Below are 13,809 nucleotides of genomic sequence, written 5' to 3' on the forward strand. Positions count from 1 at the left end.
AAACCAGAGATATTACTTTGCCAACTAAGGTCCGTCTAGTCAAGGCTATGGTTTTTCCTGTGGTCATGTATGGATGTGAGAGTTGGACTGTGAAGAAGGGTGAGCGCCAAAGAATTGATGCTTTTGAACTGTGGTGTTGGAGAAGACTCTTAGAGTCCCTTGGACTGCAAGGAGATCCAACCAGTCCATTCTGAAGGAGATCAACCCTGGGATTTCTTTGGAGGGAATGAAGCTAAAGATGAAACTTCAGTACTTTGGCCACCTCATGCGAAGAGCTGACTCATTGGAAAAGACTCTGATGCTGGGAGGGATTGGGGGCAAGTGAAGAAGGGAACGACAGAGGATGAGATTGCTGGATGGCATCACTGACTCAATGGACGTGAGTCTGAGTGAACTCCGGGAATTGGTGATGGACAGGGAGGCCTGGCGTGCTGCAATTCATGGGGTCACAAAGAGTCGGACACGACTGAGCGACTGAACTGAACTGAACACACTGACTATATATTAACATATGTTAAGTCAAAATTCAAATCCCAATACATTTAAACAGGATGAAAGGAATACAAAGTATTCTCTCCAGTATAATAGAATAAAGCTAAAATCAAGGAAAAGAAAAATGGAAATTCATAAATATATGGAAATTAAATAACACAGTCAACAAATTGGCAAAATAAAAATCAGAAAGAAAATTAGAAAGTACTTTGAGATGAAATGAAAATGAAAAGTAAACATACCAAAACCTGTGGGGGGGGTAGCAAAAGCAGTGCTCAGAGGGATATTCACAGCTGTAAATGCCTACACTAAAAAAGAAGAGAGATTTAAGGACTTCCTTGATAGTTCAGCGATTAAGATTCTGAACTTCCAATGCAGGGATAATGGATTTAGACCCTGGTCAGGAAACTAAGATCCTGCATGTCATGTGGTAGGGCCAAACAAAAATTATTTTTTAAAAAAATCTAAAATTATTACAATAACAAAACAATAGACAATCCAATTAAAAAGTGGGCAAAGGACTTGAATAGATATTTCTCCAAAGAAGACACACAAATGGTGACATCATCAGCCACTAGAAAAATGTCAATCAAAATCACAAACAAGATACCACTTTATACCTACCAGGATGGTTATACTCAAAAAAATGAAAGACAACAGGTGTTGGTGGGGATGTAGAGACACTGGAATATTTGTACATTGTTAATGGGAGTAGAAAGTGGTCCAGTTCAGTTGCTCAGTAGTGTCTGACTCTTTGCAACCCCATGAACTGCAGCATGCTTCCCTGTCCAGCCTGCTTCCCTGTCCACCACCAACTCATGGAGTTCACTCAAACTCATGCCCATTGAGTTGGCGATGCCATCCAATCATCTCATCCTCTGTCATCCCCTTCTCCTCCTGCCTTCAATCTTGCCCAGCATCAGAGTCTTTTCCAGTGAAACAGTTCTTTGTATCAGATGGCTTAAGTATTGGAGCTTCAGCTTCAGCATTAGTCCTTCCAATGAATACTCAGGACTGATTTCCTTCATGATGGACTGGTTGGATTTCCTTGCAGTCCAAGGGACTCTCAAGAGTCTTCTTCAACATCACAGTTCAAAACCATCAATTCTTTGGCACTCAGCTTTCTTTACGGCCCAATTCTCACATCCATACATGACTACTGGAAAAGCCATAGCCAGTGGACCTTTGTCAGCAAAGTAATGTCTCTGTTTCCTAATATGCTGTCTAGCTTGGTCATAGCTTTTCTTTCAAGGAGCAAGCGTCTTTTAATTTCATGGCTGCAGTCACTATCTGCAGTGATTTTGGAGATCATGAAAGTAAAGTCTGTCACTGTTTCCATTTTGTTTACCCATCTATTTTCCATGTAGTTATGGGACCAGATGCCATGATCTCAGTTTTTTGAATGCTGAGTTTTAAGCCAGCTTTTTTACTCTCCTCTTCTACCTTCATTAAGAGGCTCTTCCATTCCTCTTCACTTTTGGCCAAAAGTTTGGTAGTTCCCCAAAAAGTTCAACACAGAATAACCTAAGACCTAGAAATTCGACCCGTGGATATATAGCCAAAATAACTGAAACGTGTTCAAACAAAAAATGTACAGGAATATTCATTGCAGTGGTGTTTCCCAGGTGGTGCCAGTGGTAAAAAATCCATATGTAAATGCAGGAGACGTAAGAGACATGGGTTTGATACCTGGGTTGGGAAGTTTCCCTAGAGGAGGAAATGGCAACCCACTCCAGTATTCTTTCCTGGAGAATCCCATGGACAGCGGAGCCTGGAGGTCTATGTCCATGAGGTTGGAAAGAGTCAGACACAACTGAAGTGACTTAGCACACATTCATAGCAGCACTACCCGCAAAAGACAAAAGGTATAAACCCAAATGTATACAAATGAATGGAGAAACAAAATATGATGTATCTATACAATGAAGTATTTTTTAGCCAACCCTGAAAACAGTACGCTAAGTGAAAGAAATCAAACACAAGAAGCCACATATTGTGTGATTCCAGTTAAATAGCAAGAGTCAGCAAATCAATACAGACAGAAAACTGATTAGCTATTGTCAAGGGTTAGGGTGGAAGTGAGAATGGGGAGCAACTGCTTAATGGTACAGTTTCCTTTGGGCTGAAAATGTTCTAGAGCTTAAAAGTGGTGGCTGTGCAAAACTGTGAGTGTACTAAATATCTCTTCACAAGAGGTAATTAAGATTGCCGAGAAAAAAACCAACACCTACAGAGATGACACCACTCTAATGGCAGAAAGTGAAGAGAAACTAAAGAGCCTCTTGATGAAGCTGAAAGAGGAGGGTGAAAAAGCTGGATTAAAACTCAACATTCAAAAAATAAAGATCATGACACCTGGTCCTATCACTTCATGGAAAATAGATGGGGGAAATGTGGAAACAGTGTCAGATTTCCTTTTCTTGGTTCCAAAATCAATGTGTACTGTGACTGCAGCCACAAAATTAAAAGACACTTGCTCCTTGGAAGAAAAGCTATGACAAACTTAGAGAGTGTATTACAAAGCAGAGACATCACGTTGTTGACAAAGGTCTGTCTAGTCAAAGCTATGGTTTTTCCAATAGTCATGTATGGATGTTGAGAGCTGGGCCATAAAGAAGGCTGAGCGCCAAAGAATTGATGCATTTGAACTGTGGTGCAGGAGAAGACTCTTGAGAGTACCCTGGACAACAAGGAGATCAAACCAGTCAATCCTAAAGGAAATCAACCCTGAATATTCATTGGAAGGACTGGTGCTGAATCTAAAGCTCCAATACTTCTGGCCACCTGATGGAAACAGCTGACTCACTGGAAAAGACCTTGATGCTGGGAAAGATTGAGAGCAAGAGGAGAAGGGGGTGACAGAGGATGAGATGGCTGGACGGCATCACTGACTCAAAGGACCTAATTTTAAGCAAACTCAGGGAGACAGTGAAAGATAGGGAAGCCTGGTGTGCTGCAGTCCATGGGGTTGCAAAGAGTTCGACATAACTTAGCAACTAAACAACAACAACAACAAATGTCTCTAGAGGTCAGTTTTATACATATTTTACCACAATATGGTACTAGAATAGTAAAACTCAGACAGAATAAGTAGAACGGTGATTGCCATGGGCAGGCAGAGTGGGGTACTGGGGAGTTTTAATGGGCAAAGAGCTTTAGTTTTGCAAGATGAAAACTGTTCTGGAGACTGGCTGAACAACACTGTGAATATTTTTAATAATACTTAATTGTACACTTAAAAAATGGTTAAGATGGTAAAATTTCTGTGCATTTTACCATAATCAAAACAAAATTTTTAAAATACATGATGACATTTCATGAAAACTACTAGCATTTTTCATGATACAAAAATCTTTAATAAGATATTAGTAAATCAAATTCAGTAACACAGTAAAAACAAAACCAAAAACCACCATGACCAAATGAGGTTTAGACCAGGAAAACAAGGTAAATTATTGATGCGTTTGAACTGTGGTGTTGGAGAAGACTCTTGAGAGTCCCTTGGACTGCAAGGACATCCAACCAGTCCATTCCGAAGGAGATCAGCCCTGGGATTTCTTTGGAAGGAATGATGCTAAAGCTGAAGCTCCAGTACTTTGGCCACCTCATGCGAAGAGTTGACTCATTGGAAAAGACTCTGATGCTGGGAGAGATTGGGGGCAGGAGGAGAAGGGGACGACCCAGGATGAGATGGCTGGATGGCATCACGGACTCGATGGATGTGAATCTGAGTGAACTTCAGGAGATGGTGATGGACAGGGAGGCCTGGCATGCTGCGATTCATGGGGTCGCAAAGAGTCGGACATGACTGAGCGACTGAACTGAACTGCAACACTCAAAACCAACATATTTTATCACAGTAATAGAGGAAAAAAGAAAAGACATATTATCAACATAGTTCAGTTCAGTTCATCCTGGGTCATCCCCTTCTCCTCCTGCCTCCAATCTCTCCCAGCATCAGTCTTTTCCAATGAGTCAACTTTTCACATGAGGTGGCCAAAGTACTGGAGTTTCAGCTTTAGCATCATTCCTTCCAAAGAAATCCCAGGGCTGATCTCCTTCAGAATGGACTGGTTGGACATAGTACATGAACTTAAATCATTTGACACATTCTATTCTTATTTATGAACTGAACTGAACTCCTATTTATGACCAAAAAAAAAAAAAAAAAACACCTCACCAAACTAGGAACAAAAATAAACTTCCTCAACATGATGAAGAACATCTACAGAAAACCAACAGCTTACATTGTACTTAACAGTGAAAGGGGTAAGATAAGAAAAAGAAGGCAAAGATGTCCCTCTTCTCACTTTCATTTAGCATTGTCCTGGAGGTCCCAGCCAATGCCAAAGAGCAAGAAAAGAAAAAAAAAGTACCTATATATTGGAAAGAAAAAACTGTTTAGATCAGTAGACGACATGATGCTGTATGCGGAAAATACAAAACACTCTGCAAAAAAACTACTATAACAAGTGAATTTTAAGAAGTTGAAGGATACCAAGTCAATATTAAAAGCTCAATTCTGTTGCTTTTAAAGTAGAAATAAAATTAGAAATTAAGCATATAGTATAATATAAAATTAAAATTACATGATTTATAGTAGTATCAAAAACATGAGACACTTAAGAATACTATAAAATATGAGCATATTTTATACCCGTACCTGAAAACTGTAAATCATGCAGGAAAAAATGAATGAAAATTTATAAAAACAATGGAGAGATATGACATATTCATAGATTAGAAGACTCAGTGTGAGTATGTCAGTTTTCCTTACTTTGATCTGCAAATTCCATATGCATGCATGCTCAGTCACTCAGTCATGTCCAACTCTGTGCAACCCCATGAACTGTATAGCCCGCCAAGGTCCTACAAGGTTCTTGGGATTCTCCAGCCAAGAATACTGGAATGGGTTGCCATTTCCTCCTCCAAGGGATCTTCCCAAACCAGAGATTGAACCTGTGTCTCCTGCACTCTTGCATCAGCAGGCAGCTTCCTTACCACTGAGCCATGGGCTTTCCTGGATCTTCCCTGAGGTAAATTCTATATTTACCTCAGTCACTCAGTCGTGTCCAACTCTTTGCAACCCCATGGACTATGAAGTCCACAGAATTCTCCAGGCCAGAATACTGCAGTGGGTAACTTTTCCCTTCTCCAGGGGATCTTCCCAACCCAGGGATTGAACCCAAGTCTCCCATATTTCAGGTAGATTCTTTACCAGCTGAGGCACAAGGGAAGCCCAAGAATACTGGAATGGGTAGCCTATCCCTTCTCCTGTGGATTGTCCTGATCCAGGAATTGAACAGGGGTCTCCTGCTTTGTAGGCATATTCTTTACCAAATGAGCTATCAGGGAAGCCCAAACTCCATATACGTCACACAAAATTCCAGAAGGCAATTTTCTTTTAGTAATTAATAAGCTGACTCTAAAATTTAGTGGCATGCAAAGGACCTCAAAGAGCCCAAATAATTTTCAAATGAACAAAAAAATCAATGGGATTTCAAGACTTAACTAAAAAAATAACAATAATTAAGTCAGTATAGCACTGGCATGAGGGTACATGTCAATGGAGTGAAATAAAGTGCCCAGAAACAGACCATGCATATATGGTCAACTGATTTTTGACAAGCAGGCTGAGGATAATTCTGCAAAAAGATATAGGAAAAACATTTTGCCACCATGGGATGGGCAAGATTTCTTACATGTAACACTAAAAGCATGAATTACAAAAGAAAAATTGATCAACGAAAATTGAGCAAAATTTTTAAAAATTGCTTTTCAAAAGAAAATAGTAAGAGAATTAAAAAGCAAGCTGCAGGATGGGGGTGGGGGTAACCAAATACTTGACAACTTACATCCAGAATATATAAAGAACTCTAATACTGCACCATCAAGAAGGAAGAGGGTGGCTGGGTGAAAAAAAGTCAAAAGATTTGAACAGACACTTAACAAAAGAAAACTAGCCAATGAACACATTAATCACTGGAGGAACACAAATTAATCCCACAAGGAGATATCACTATACTCATTAGAAGCATCAAAATTTAGAGAAATGACAACACTAAGAGTTACTGAATATGCAGAATGATGGACCTCTCATACATTCCTAGTGGGACTGTGAAAGAGCAAAACCATATTGGAAACCAGTTTGGTAGATTTTTTTAATAAAAAATAAACACTTAACATATAAGAGCTGTACAGAAATGATCTTCATGAGCCAGTTAATTACAATGGTGTGATCACTCACCTAGAGCCAGACATGGTGGAATGTGAAGTCAAGCAGGCCTTAGGAAGCATCACTACAAACAAAGCTAGTGGAAGTGATGAAATTCCATTTGAACTATTTCAAATCCTAAATGATGATGCTGTGAAAGTGCTGCACTCAATATGTCAGCAAATTTGGAAAACTCAGCAGGCCACAGGACTGGAAAAGGCCAGTTTTCATCCCAATCCCAAAGAAAGGCAATGCCAAAGAATGGTCAAACTATCGCACAATTGTGCGAGAATCCCTTGGAAGACATGGAATAGCCCTCACAGTCAACAAAAGACTTTGAAATGCAGTACTTGGGTGCAATCTCAAAAATGACAGAAGGATCTCTGTTCATTTCCAAGGCAAACCATTAAATATCACAGTAATTCAAGTCCATATCCCAACCAGTAATGCTGAAGTTGAATGGTTCTATGATGACCGACAAGACCTTCTAGAACTAACAAAAACAACCAAAAAAGATGTCCTTGTCATCATAGGGGACTGGAATGTAAAAGTAGGAAGTCAAGAGATATCTTGAGTAACAGGCAAGTTTGGCCTTGAAGTACAAAACGAAGAAGGGCAAAGGTTAACAGAATTTTGCCAAGAGAATGCACTGGTCAAAGCAAACACCCTCTTCCAACAACACAAGAGAAGACTCTACACATGGATGTCACCAGATGGTCAATACCAAAATCAAATCGATTATATTCTTTGCAGCCAATTATGGAGAAGCTCTATACAGTCAGCAAAAACAAGACTGGGAGCTTATTGTGGCTCAGATCATGAACTCCTTATTGTAAAATTCAGAATTAAATTGAAGACAGTAGGGAAAAACCACTAGACCATTCTGGTATGACTTAAATCATATTCCTACGATAATACAGTGGAAGTAAGAGATTCAAGGGATTAGATCTGATAGAGAGAATGCCTGAAGAACTATGGACAGAGGTTCATGACATTGTACAGGAGGCAGTGATGAAAAGCATCCCCAAGAAAAAAAATGTAAAAAGGCAAAATGGTTCTCTGAGGAGAACTTACAAATAGCTGAGAAAAGAAGAGAACCTAAATGCAAAGGAGACAGAGAAAAATATACCCATCTGAATGCAGAGTTCCAAAGAACAGCAAGGAGAGATGAGAAAATCTTCTTCAGTGATCAATGTAAAGAAATAGAGGAAAACAACAGAATTGGAAGCACTGGCGATCCCTTCAAGAAAATTAGAGATACCAAGGGAACATTTCATGTAAAGATGGGCACAATAAAGGACAGAAATGGTATGGACCTAACAGAAGCAGAAGATATTAAGAAGAGGTGGCAAGAATATACCGAACTATACCAAAAAGATCTTCATGACTCAGATAATCACAATGAGAGCTAGACATCCTGGAGTGCTATGTCAAGTGGGCCTTGGGAATCATCACTACAAACAAAACTAGTGGAGGTGAAGGAATTCCAGCTGAGCTATTTCAAGTACTAAAAGATGATACTGTGAAAGTGCGGCATTCAATATGCCAGCAAATTTGGAAAACTCAGCAGTGGCCAAAGGACCGGAAAAGGTCAGTTTTCATTTGAATCCCAAAGAAAGGCAATGCCAAGGAATGTTCAAACTACCACACAATTGCACTCATTTCACATGCTAGCAAAGTAATGCTCAAATTCTTCAAGCCAGGCTTCAACAGCACTTGAACCAAGAATGTTCAAATTGTTCAAGCTGAATTTAGAAAATCCAGGGGAACCAGGGATCAAATTGCCAACATCCATTGGATCATAGAAACAGCAAGAAATTCCAGAGAAACATCTTCTACTTCTGCTTTATAAACTATGCCAAAGCCTTTGACTGTGTGGATCACAACAAACTGGAAAATTCTGAAAGAGATGGGAATACCAGACCACCTGACCTGCCTCTTGAGAAACCTGTATGCAGGTCAAGAAGCAACAGTTAGAACTGGACATGGGACAACAGACTGGTTCCAAATTGGGAAAGGAGTATGTCAAGGCTGCATATTGTCACCCTGCTTATTTAACTTATATGCAGAGTACATCATGTGAAATGGCAGGCTAGCTGAAGTACAAGCTGGAATCAAGATTGCTGGGACAAATATCGATAACCTCAGATATGCAGATGACACCATCCTTATGGTAATTAGCAAAGAGGAACGGAAGAGCCTCTTGACGAAAGTGAAAGAAGAGAGTGAAAAAACTGTCTTAAAATTCAACATTCAGAAAACTAAGATCAGGGCATCTGGTCCCAACACTTCATGGCAAAATGATGGGGAAACAATGGAAACAATGACAGACTATATTTTCTTGGGCTCCAAAATCACTGCAGGTGGTGACTGCAGCCATGAAATTAATAGCTATGACCGACCTAGACAGCATATTAAAAAGCAGAGATAATACTTTTCTGACAAAGGTCCATCTAGTCAAAGATATGGTTTTTCCAGTAGTCATGTATGGATGTGAGAGTTGGACCATAAAGAAAGGTGAGCACTGAAGAAATGATGCTTTTGAACTGTGGTGTTGGAGAAGACTCTTGAGAGTCCCTTGGAGAGCAAGGAAATCAAACCAATAAAAGCAAAGGAAATCTGTCTGAATATTCATTGGAAGGAATGATGCTGAAGCTGAAACTCCAATACTCTGGCCATCTGATGCAAAGAACTGACACACTGGAAAAGATCCTGATGCTGGGAAATATTGAGGGCAGGAGGAGAAGGGAGTGACAGAGGATGAGATGATTGGATGGCATCACTGACTTGATGGACATGAGTTTGAGCAAGCTCCAGGAGTTGGTGCTGGACCGGGAAGCCTGGCTGTAGTCCATAGGGTCTCAGAGAGTTGGACATGACTCATTGACTGAATTGAACTGATAGCGGTAATGGGGGGTTTTAGCAGTCAAATTTGTAGTAAGCTTGTACCAACACAGTGACACTCCACCAAGAATCTTCACTTTGCTAGAAAGCAGAAGTTTACAGAAACCAAAACAATATGCTCTAAGATGTCAAGTGTTCGCTAAGCCTGGAAGCTGAACATGTATCAGAACAAGAAGGCAATGCTGCTGCTGCTAAGTCGCCTCAGTCGTGTCCGACTCTGTGCAACCCCATAGATAGCAGCCCACCAGGCTCCTCCATCCCTGGGATTCCCCAGGCAAAAATACTGGAGTGGGTTGCCATTTCCTTCTCCAATAAGGCAATTCAGGACTATTAATATATGATGTCAAACTAATTGTAATAGCTGTAAGGACATTCACATCCCTCTCCATGGTAAAAAAAAAAAAAAAAAAAACAACGCCTTGTAAGATGATCATAAATTAAATGTTTAACAATCAAATGTTTTCCCATTATAAAAAACACTACTTGAGATAATGAAAAGTCTACTTCAGGGAGCAGAATAGTTAAAGAATTCCAGTGAAGGAGGTTACTGCTTAATCAAGTGGCATATCAAATTCAGACTAAGGCAGTACTTTGAATTCTTATACTCTGTAATCTAATCCCCCAAACATCACTGCTTTTGTCATCTTTTATATCTATGATTCTATGATTTAATAAGGTAATTTTTAACTTCAGTTTTTCTAGAACAGCCTCTACAAACATTATTTTAAGGCCTTAAGATGAAATACTTCATGTAGTTATCTTTAATTTAAAAAAAGAAAGAAGAAAAAAGACCTACTATATTCAAACATACAATTCAATGATAAAAATGAGTACTATTTTATCAGTGTTTAGGTATGGCCTTTCCCTAAACTTAATTTTTATAATTTATTTTAATACATTCCTCTACAGACATCTTCATTTTTTTAAGATCTCAAAACTTGACATATATGTTAAGAGAAAATTATACAATACAAAGTAAATATGCTTCAAACACATCATTAATAAACTGGAATACTACATCCAAACAGCTAACATCCAAAATTCAAAACCCCTTATTTAAAACTATCAGAAGTCAGCAATCTGATAAGTATTCTTGTGAAAGATGACAATAACATGAATGTTCTCTTCCGTTTCAGATGCTAAAGCAAAACCAAAAGTAACTGCTTTGCCTCTGATAACAACAATATCGACCTACATCAATAGAAGAGCTAAGTTTCAAAATGTTCCCTCCTGATACATGACCACTACAGATATTTCTATGAAACAACTGGGAAATTAAATAAACCAGAAAACACAAATTGGAGGGTGTTTGTTCTGCTGTTTATTTCTTTTCCATTTTATGTTTGCGTGTGTGTGTTTTCTACTTTTCTTTTTGGCCCAACAGAATATTATTTTTCCTAAAAGTCTTTGTTCTCACAAGTCCAATGACAGGATGACATCAGAACATATTTATAATTTTCTATTTTCAAAAAAATATTCTCTCTCACATAGTAATACACTTCACATAAGGCTTTGTCTCACCTGGCCAGTTCTTTAATTAAGTTTGCAATGCGTCTTTTGTCTTCAAGACACAAATCCTTTAGTGATGCACTCTTTATTTCTCCCCTGCAGAAACTCTAAAACAAACAAAAAAAATCATTCTGATTAACTTTCACAAAAAACAATTTTCAAGACTTTTCAAGAAATTTCTTAAAATTAGCACAGGAGATGAAATTTCTTGGATCTCTTTTATTTGGTAGAAGACTATCTATTTCATTTAAACCTACTGTGAACTCAAAACAGGCTAAGGAACAATCTGTCCACCAGGGGACATCATGAAATTTACACAGGAAAAGCAGACAGTAAGAACTCACAGGCACAAATATGTCTGCTTAAGTATCAGGGAATAATAAGGAAACAACTTTCCCTTGGTGAATGTCACAGAAATAAACACCTAATGGAAGATACTGAGATCCCTCCTGACACCACAGTCCCACGGCTGCTTGAAGGTATACTAAGGTTGGCAGCAGAGGCACCAGTTTCTAAGCTCTCAATATATCCCAAGGTTCATTCCAAAGGGTATTAGATCAAACAGTAATAGTAATAATAGGTAACGTTATATCCAGTGTTATTATATCCAGTTATATCCATTCTATCTAGCGAATATTCTAAGTATTTTATACTTATTAATCCATTTCATTTTCACCACAATGCTATTAGGTAGGTATTATCCCTATTCTATAGTGAGGGTACATATCTTGCCTAGGGATATAGCAGTTAAGTAGCAAAATCAAGATTCAAGCATTGATTCCATAGTCTATGTTCTTACCTACTGTACTATCCAACCTCTTATACTATAAAAAGTTCTCCTAGTACATGAATATCAAAGCTATGAAACCTGGGAATTCACAAGGTACCTGTAGGTAACACGTAAAGGAATATGTTTAAAAAAACAATCCTTGGCACTGGCAGTTATGCAACCACAAAGTAAATTAGTCCAATTACTTCACATGGCCAAGAATAATCCAAGACCCCTAAAATGAATCTTGGAAGCACTGTTAGCCAAAGATGGGAAAGATAAGGGAGAAAAAGGAAATAGGAAACAGGATATGGTAAAAAGAAAAAACATTAAATAGATTTGGTTTTAGATTTTAGATATGGTCAGTTTGAGATGCCAGGAGGACATTCATGGGGAAATGTTTAGGTAGGAAGCTGGAAATCTGGGTCTGGATCACAAGTCAGAGAAAAACATTTAAAAATTTAAAAATTTAAACTTCAGCCATATGTTGCTATCAATAATGTTTAGATTTTTATTATTTTCTTTATATTTTTCTATGTTTAAAATTTCCCTTAAAATTAAGAAAAAATACTAATTTTTAAAAATCAACTCCTAATCCAAGAAAATAAATTAAAACTGGTAACTAAAAAGACAAAAGGAGGATCAGAAGCATACAATATTGTAGGAGAAAAAAGTTTTAAGAAGAATGTGGGGTTAACAGTGGTAATAATAAAAAAACAGAATATTAAAAGGAGTCACTGGATTTGGCAATGGGAAAAACTGCTGAAAACCCATTAAGAGATTTCAGTAAACAAAAAAGATAAAGCCTTTCAAATAGGCAAGAACTTCAGCAGCATTGCGTTCAGAAAAAACCTGAAAATACAAATGTTTGTCAACCAGAGTTAAACTGTGGTATATTTTTACAATGGAATTCTGCAGCTACTGATTGTTAGTTGACATTCATCCATCTTCAAACCCACCCTACCCTGCTTTGCTTTGTGAGGCTGAGGCTCTGGAAACCTTAATTCTCATTTGCCACATCATTCTCTATTATGCTGTGCTTAGTCGCTCAGTCATGTCCAGCTCTTTGTGAGCCCATGGACTTGCAGCCCTCCAGGCCCTCCTGTCCATGGGAAATCTCCAGGCAAGAATACTGGAGTGGGTTGTCATGCCCTCCTCCAGGGGATCTTGCCAACCCAGGGACTGAAACCAGGTCTCCCACATTGCAGGCGGATTCTTTACCATCTGAGCCACCAGGGAAGCCCGTTCTCTATTAAGCTCTACCAACAGGGAGAAGCAGAGGCTCTGAGAGGAAAAAAAGACCCATTCCTTCCCATTGCTTTCTGTTTCTGTCAGTGTTACCCCTGCCAGAGATCGTCACCCTGGCAAGAACAACTGATTCCTGTTGGTAACTCTTCCAGGCCTCACAGCACCAGCCTCTGTCATGTCTCCTTGGAGACAGCAATACCCCTTAGGCTAGTTCCCCATCATCAAAGGTCCAAGTTTCAGCTCTAAGTGGCCCCTCCTCCAAGTTTCTAGGTTTTAATAATTCCAACTTGTTCTGTTTTCCCAACTCTAGAGTTGGTGGTTGTGTCTTGCTGTTATTACATACATGATAACTTAGTGTGCCCTTTTTGCCTTTCAGTTCTCCAGCACCAGTCTAACAAGTTTTTATATACTAAGCATACTCTCAGTTGAAATAACTGAGTAAACCCTGATTGAAATATCAGTAAAAAGAAATTAAATATGACAACATGCAGCACAAATAAATCAGAAACATAACACTGAACAACAAAAAAAATCAGACAATATGATATAAGATCGTTCATAAAAAGTTCAAAATATACATTAAACTATGGGATTCCCTGGTGGCTCAGTCAGTAAAGAGACCTCCTGCAATGCAGGAGATGTGGGTTTAATCCCTAGATTGGGAAAGATCCCC

The 13,809-nt window shown here is 38.8% G+C and overlaps 1 protein-coding gene across 8 annotated transcripts in view; it reads right to left on the reverse strand.

The window, feature by feature from the left end:
• The window catches only part of KIAA1328 (KIAA1328 ortholog), a 423,903-nt gene that overhangs the window by 392,461 nt on the left and 17,633 nt on the right, over window positions 1–13,809 (reverse strand). For all 8 annotated transcript variants that reach the window (XM_069568685.1, XM_069568686.1, XM_069568687.1 and 5 more), the window contains one exon: window positions 11,132–11,226. In XM_069568685.1, coding sequence (XP_069424786.1) covers window positions 11,132–11,226 — 95 coding nt within the window. The remainder of the gene's footprint in view (window positions 1–11,131; window positions 11,227–13,809) is intronic.

This window comes from Ovis canadensis, chromosome 23, assembly GCF_042477335.2.
Source record: "Ovis canadensis isolate MfBH-ARS-UI-01 breed Bighorn chromosome 23, ARS-UI_OviCan_v2, whole genome shotgun sequence".
Lineage (NCBI taxonomy): Eukaryota > Metazoa > Chordata > Mammalia > Artiodactyla > Bovidae > Ovis > Ovis canadensis.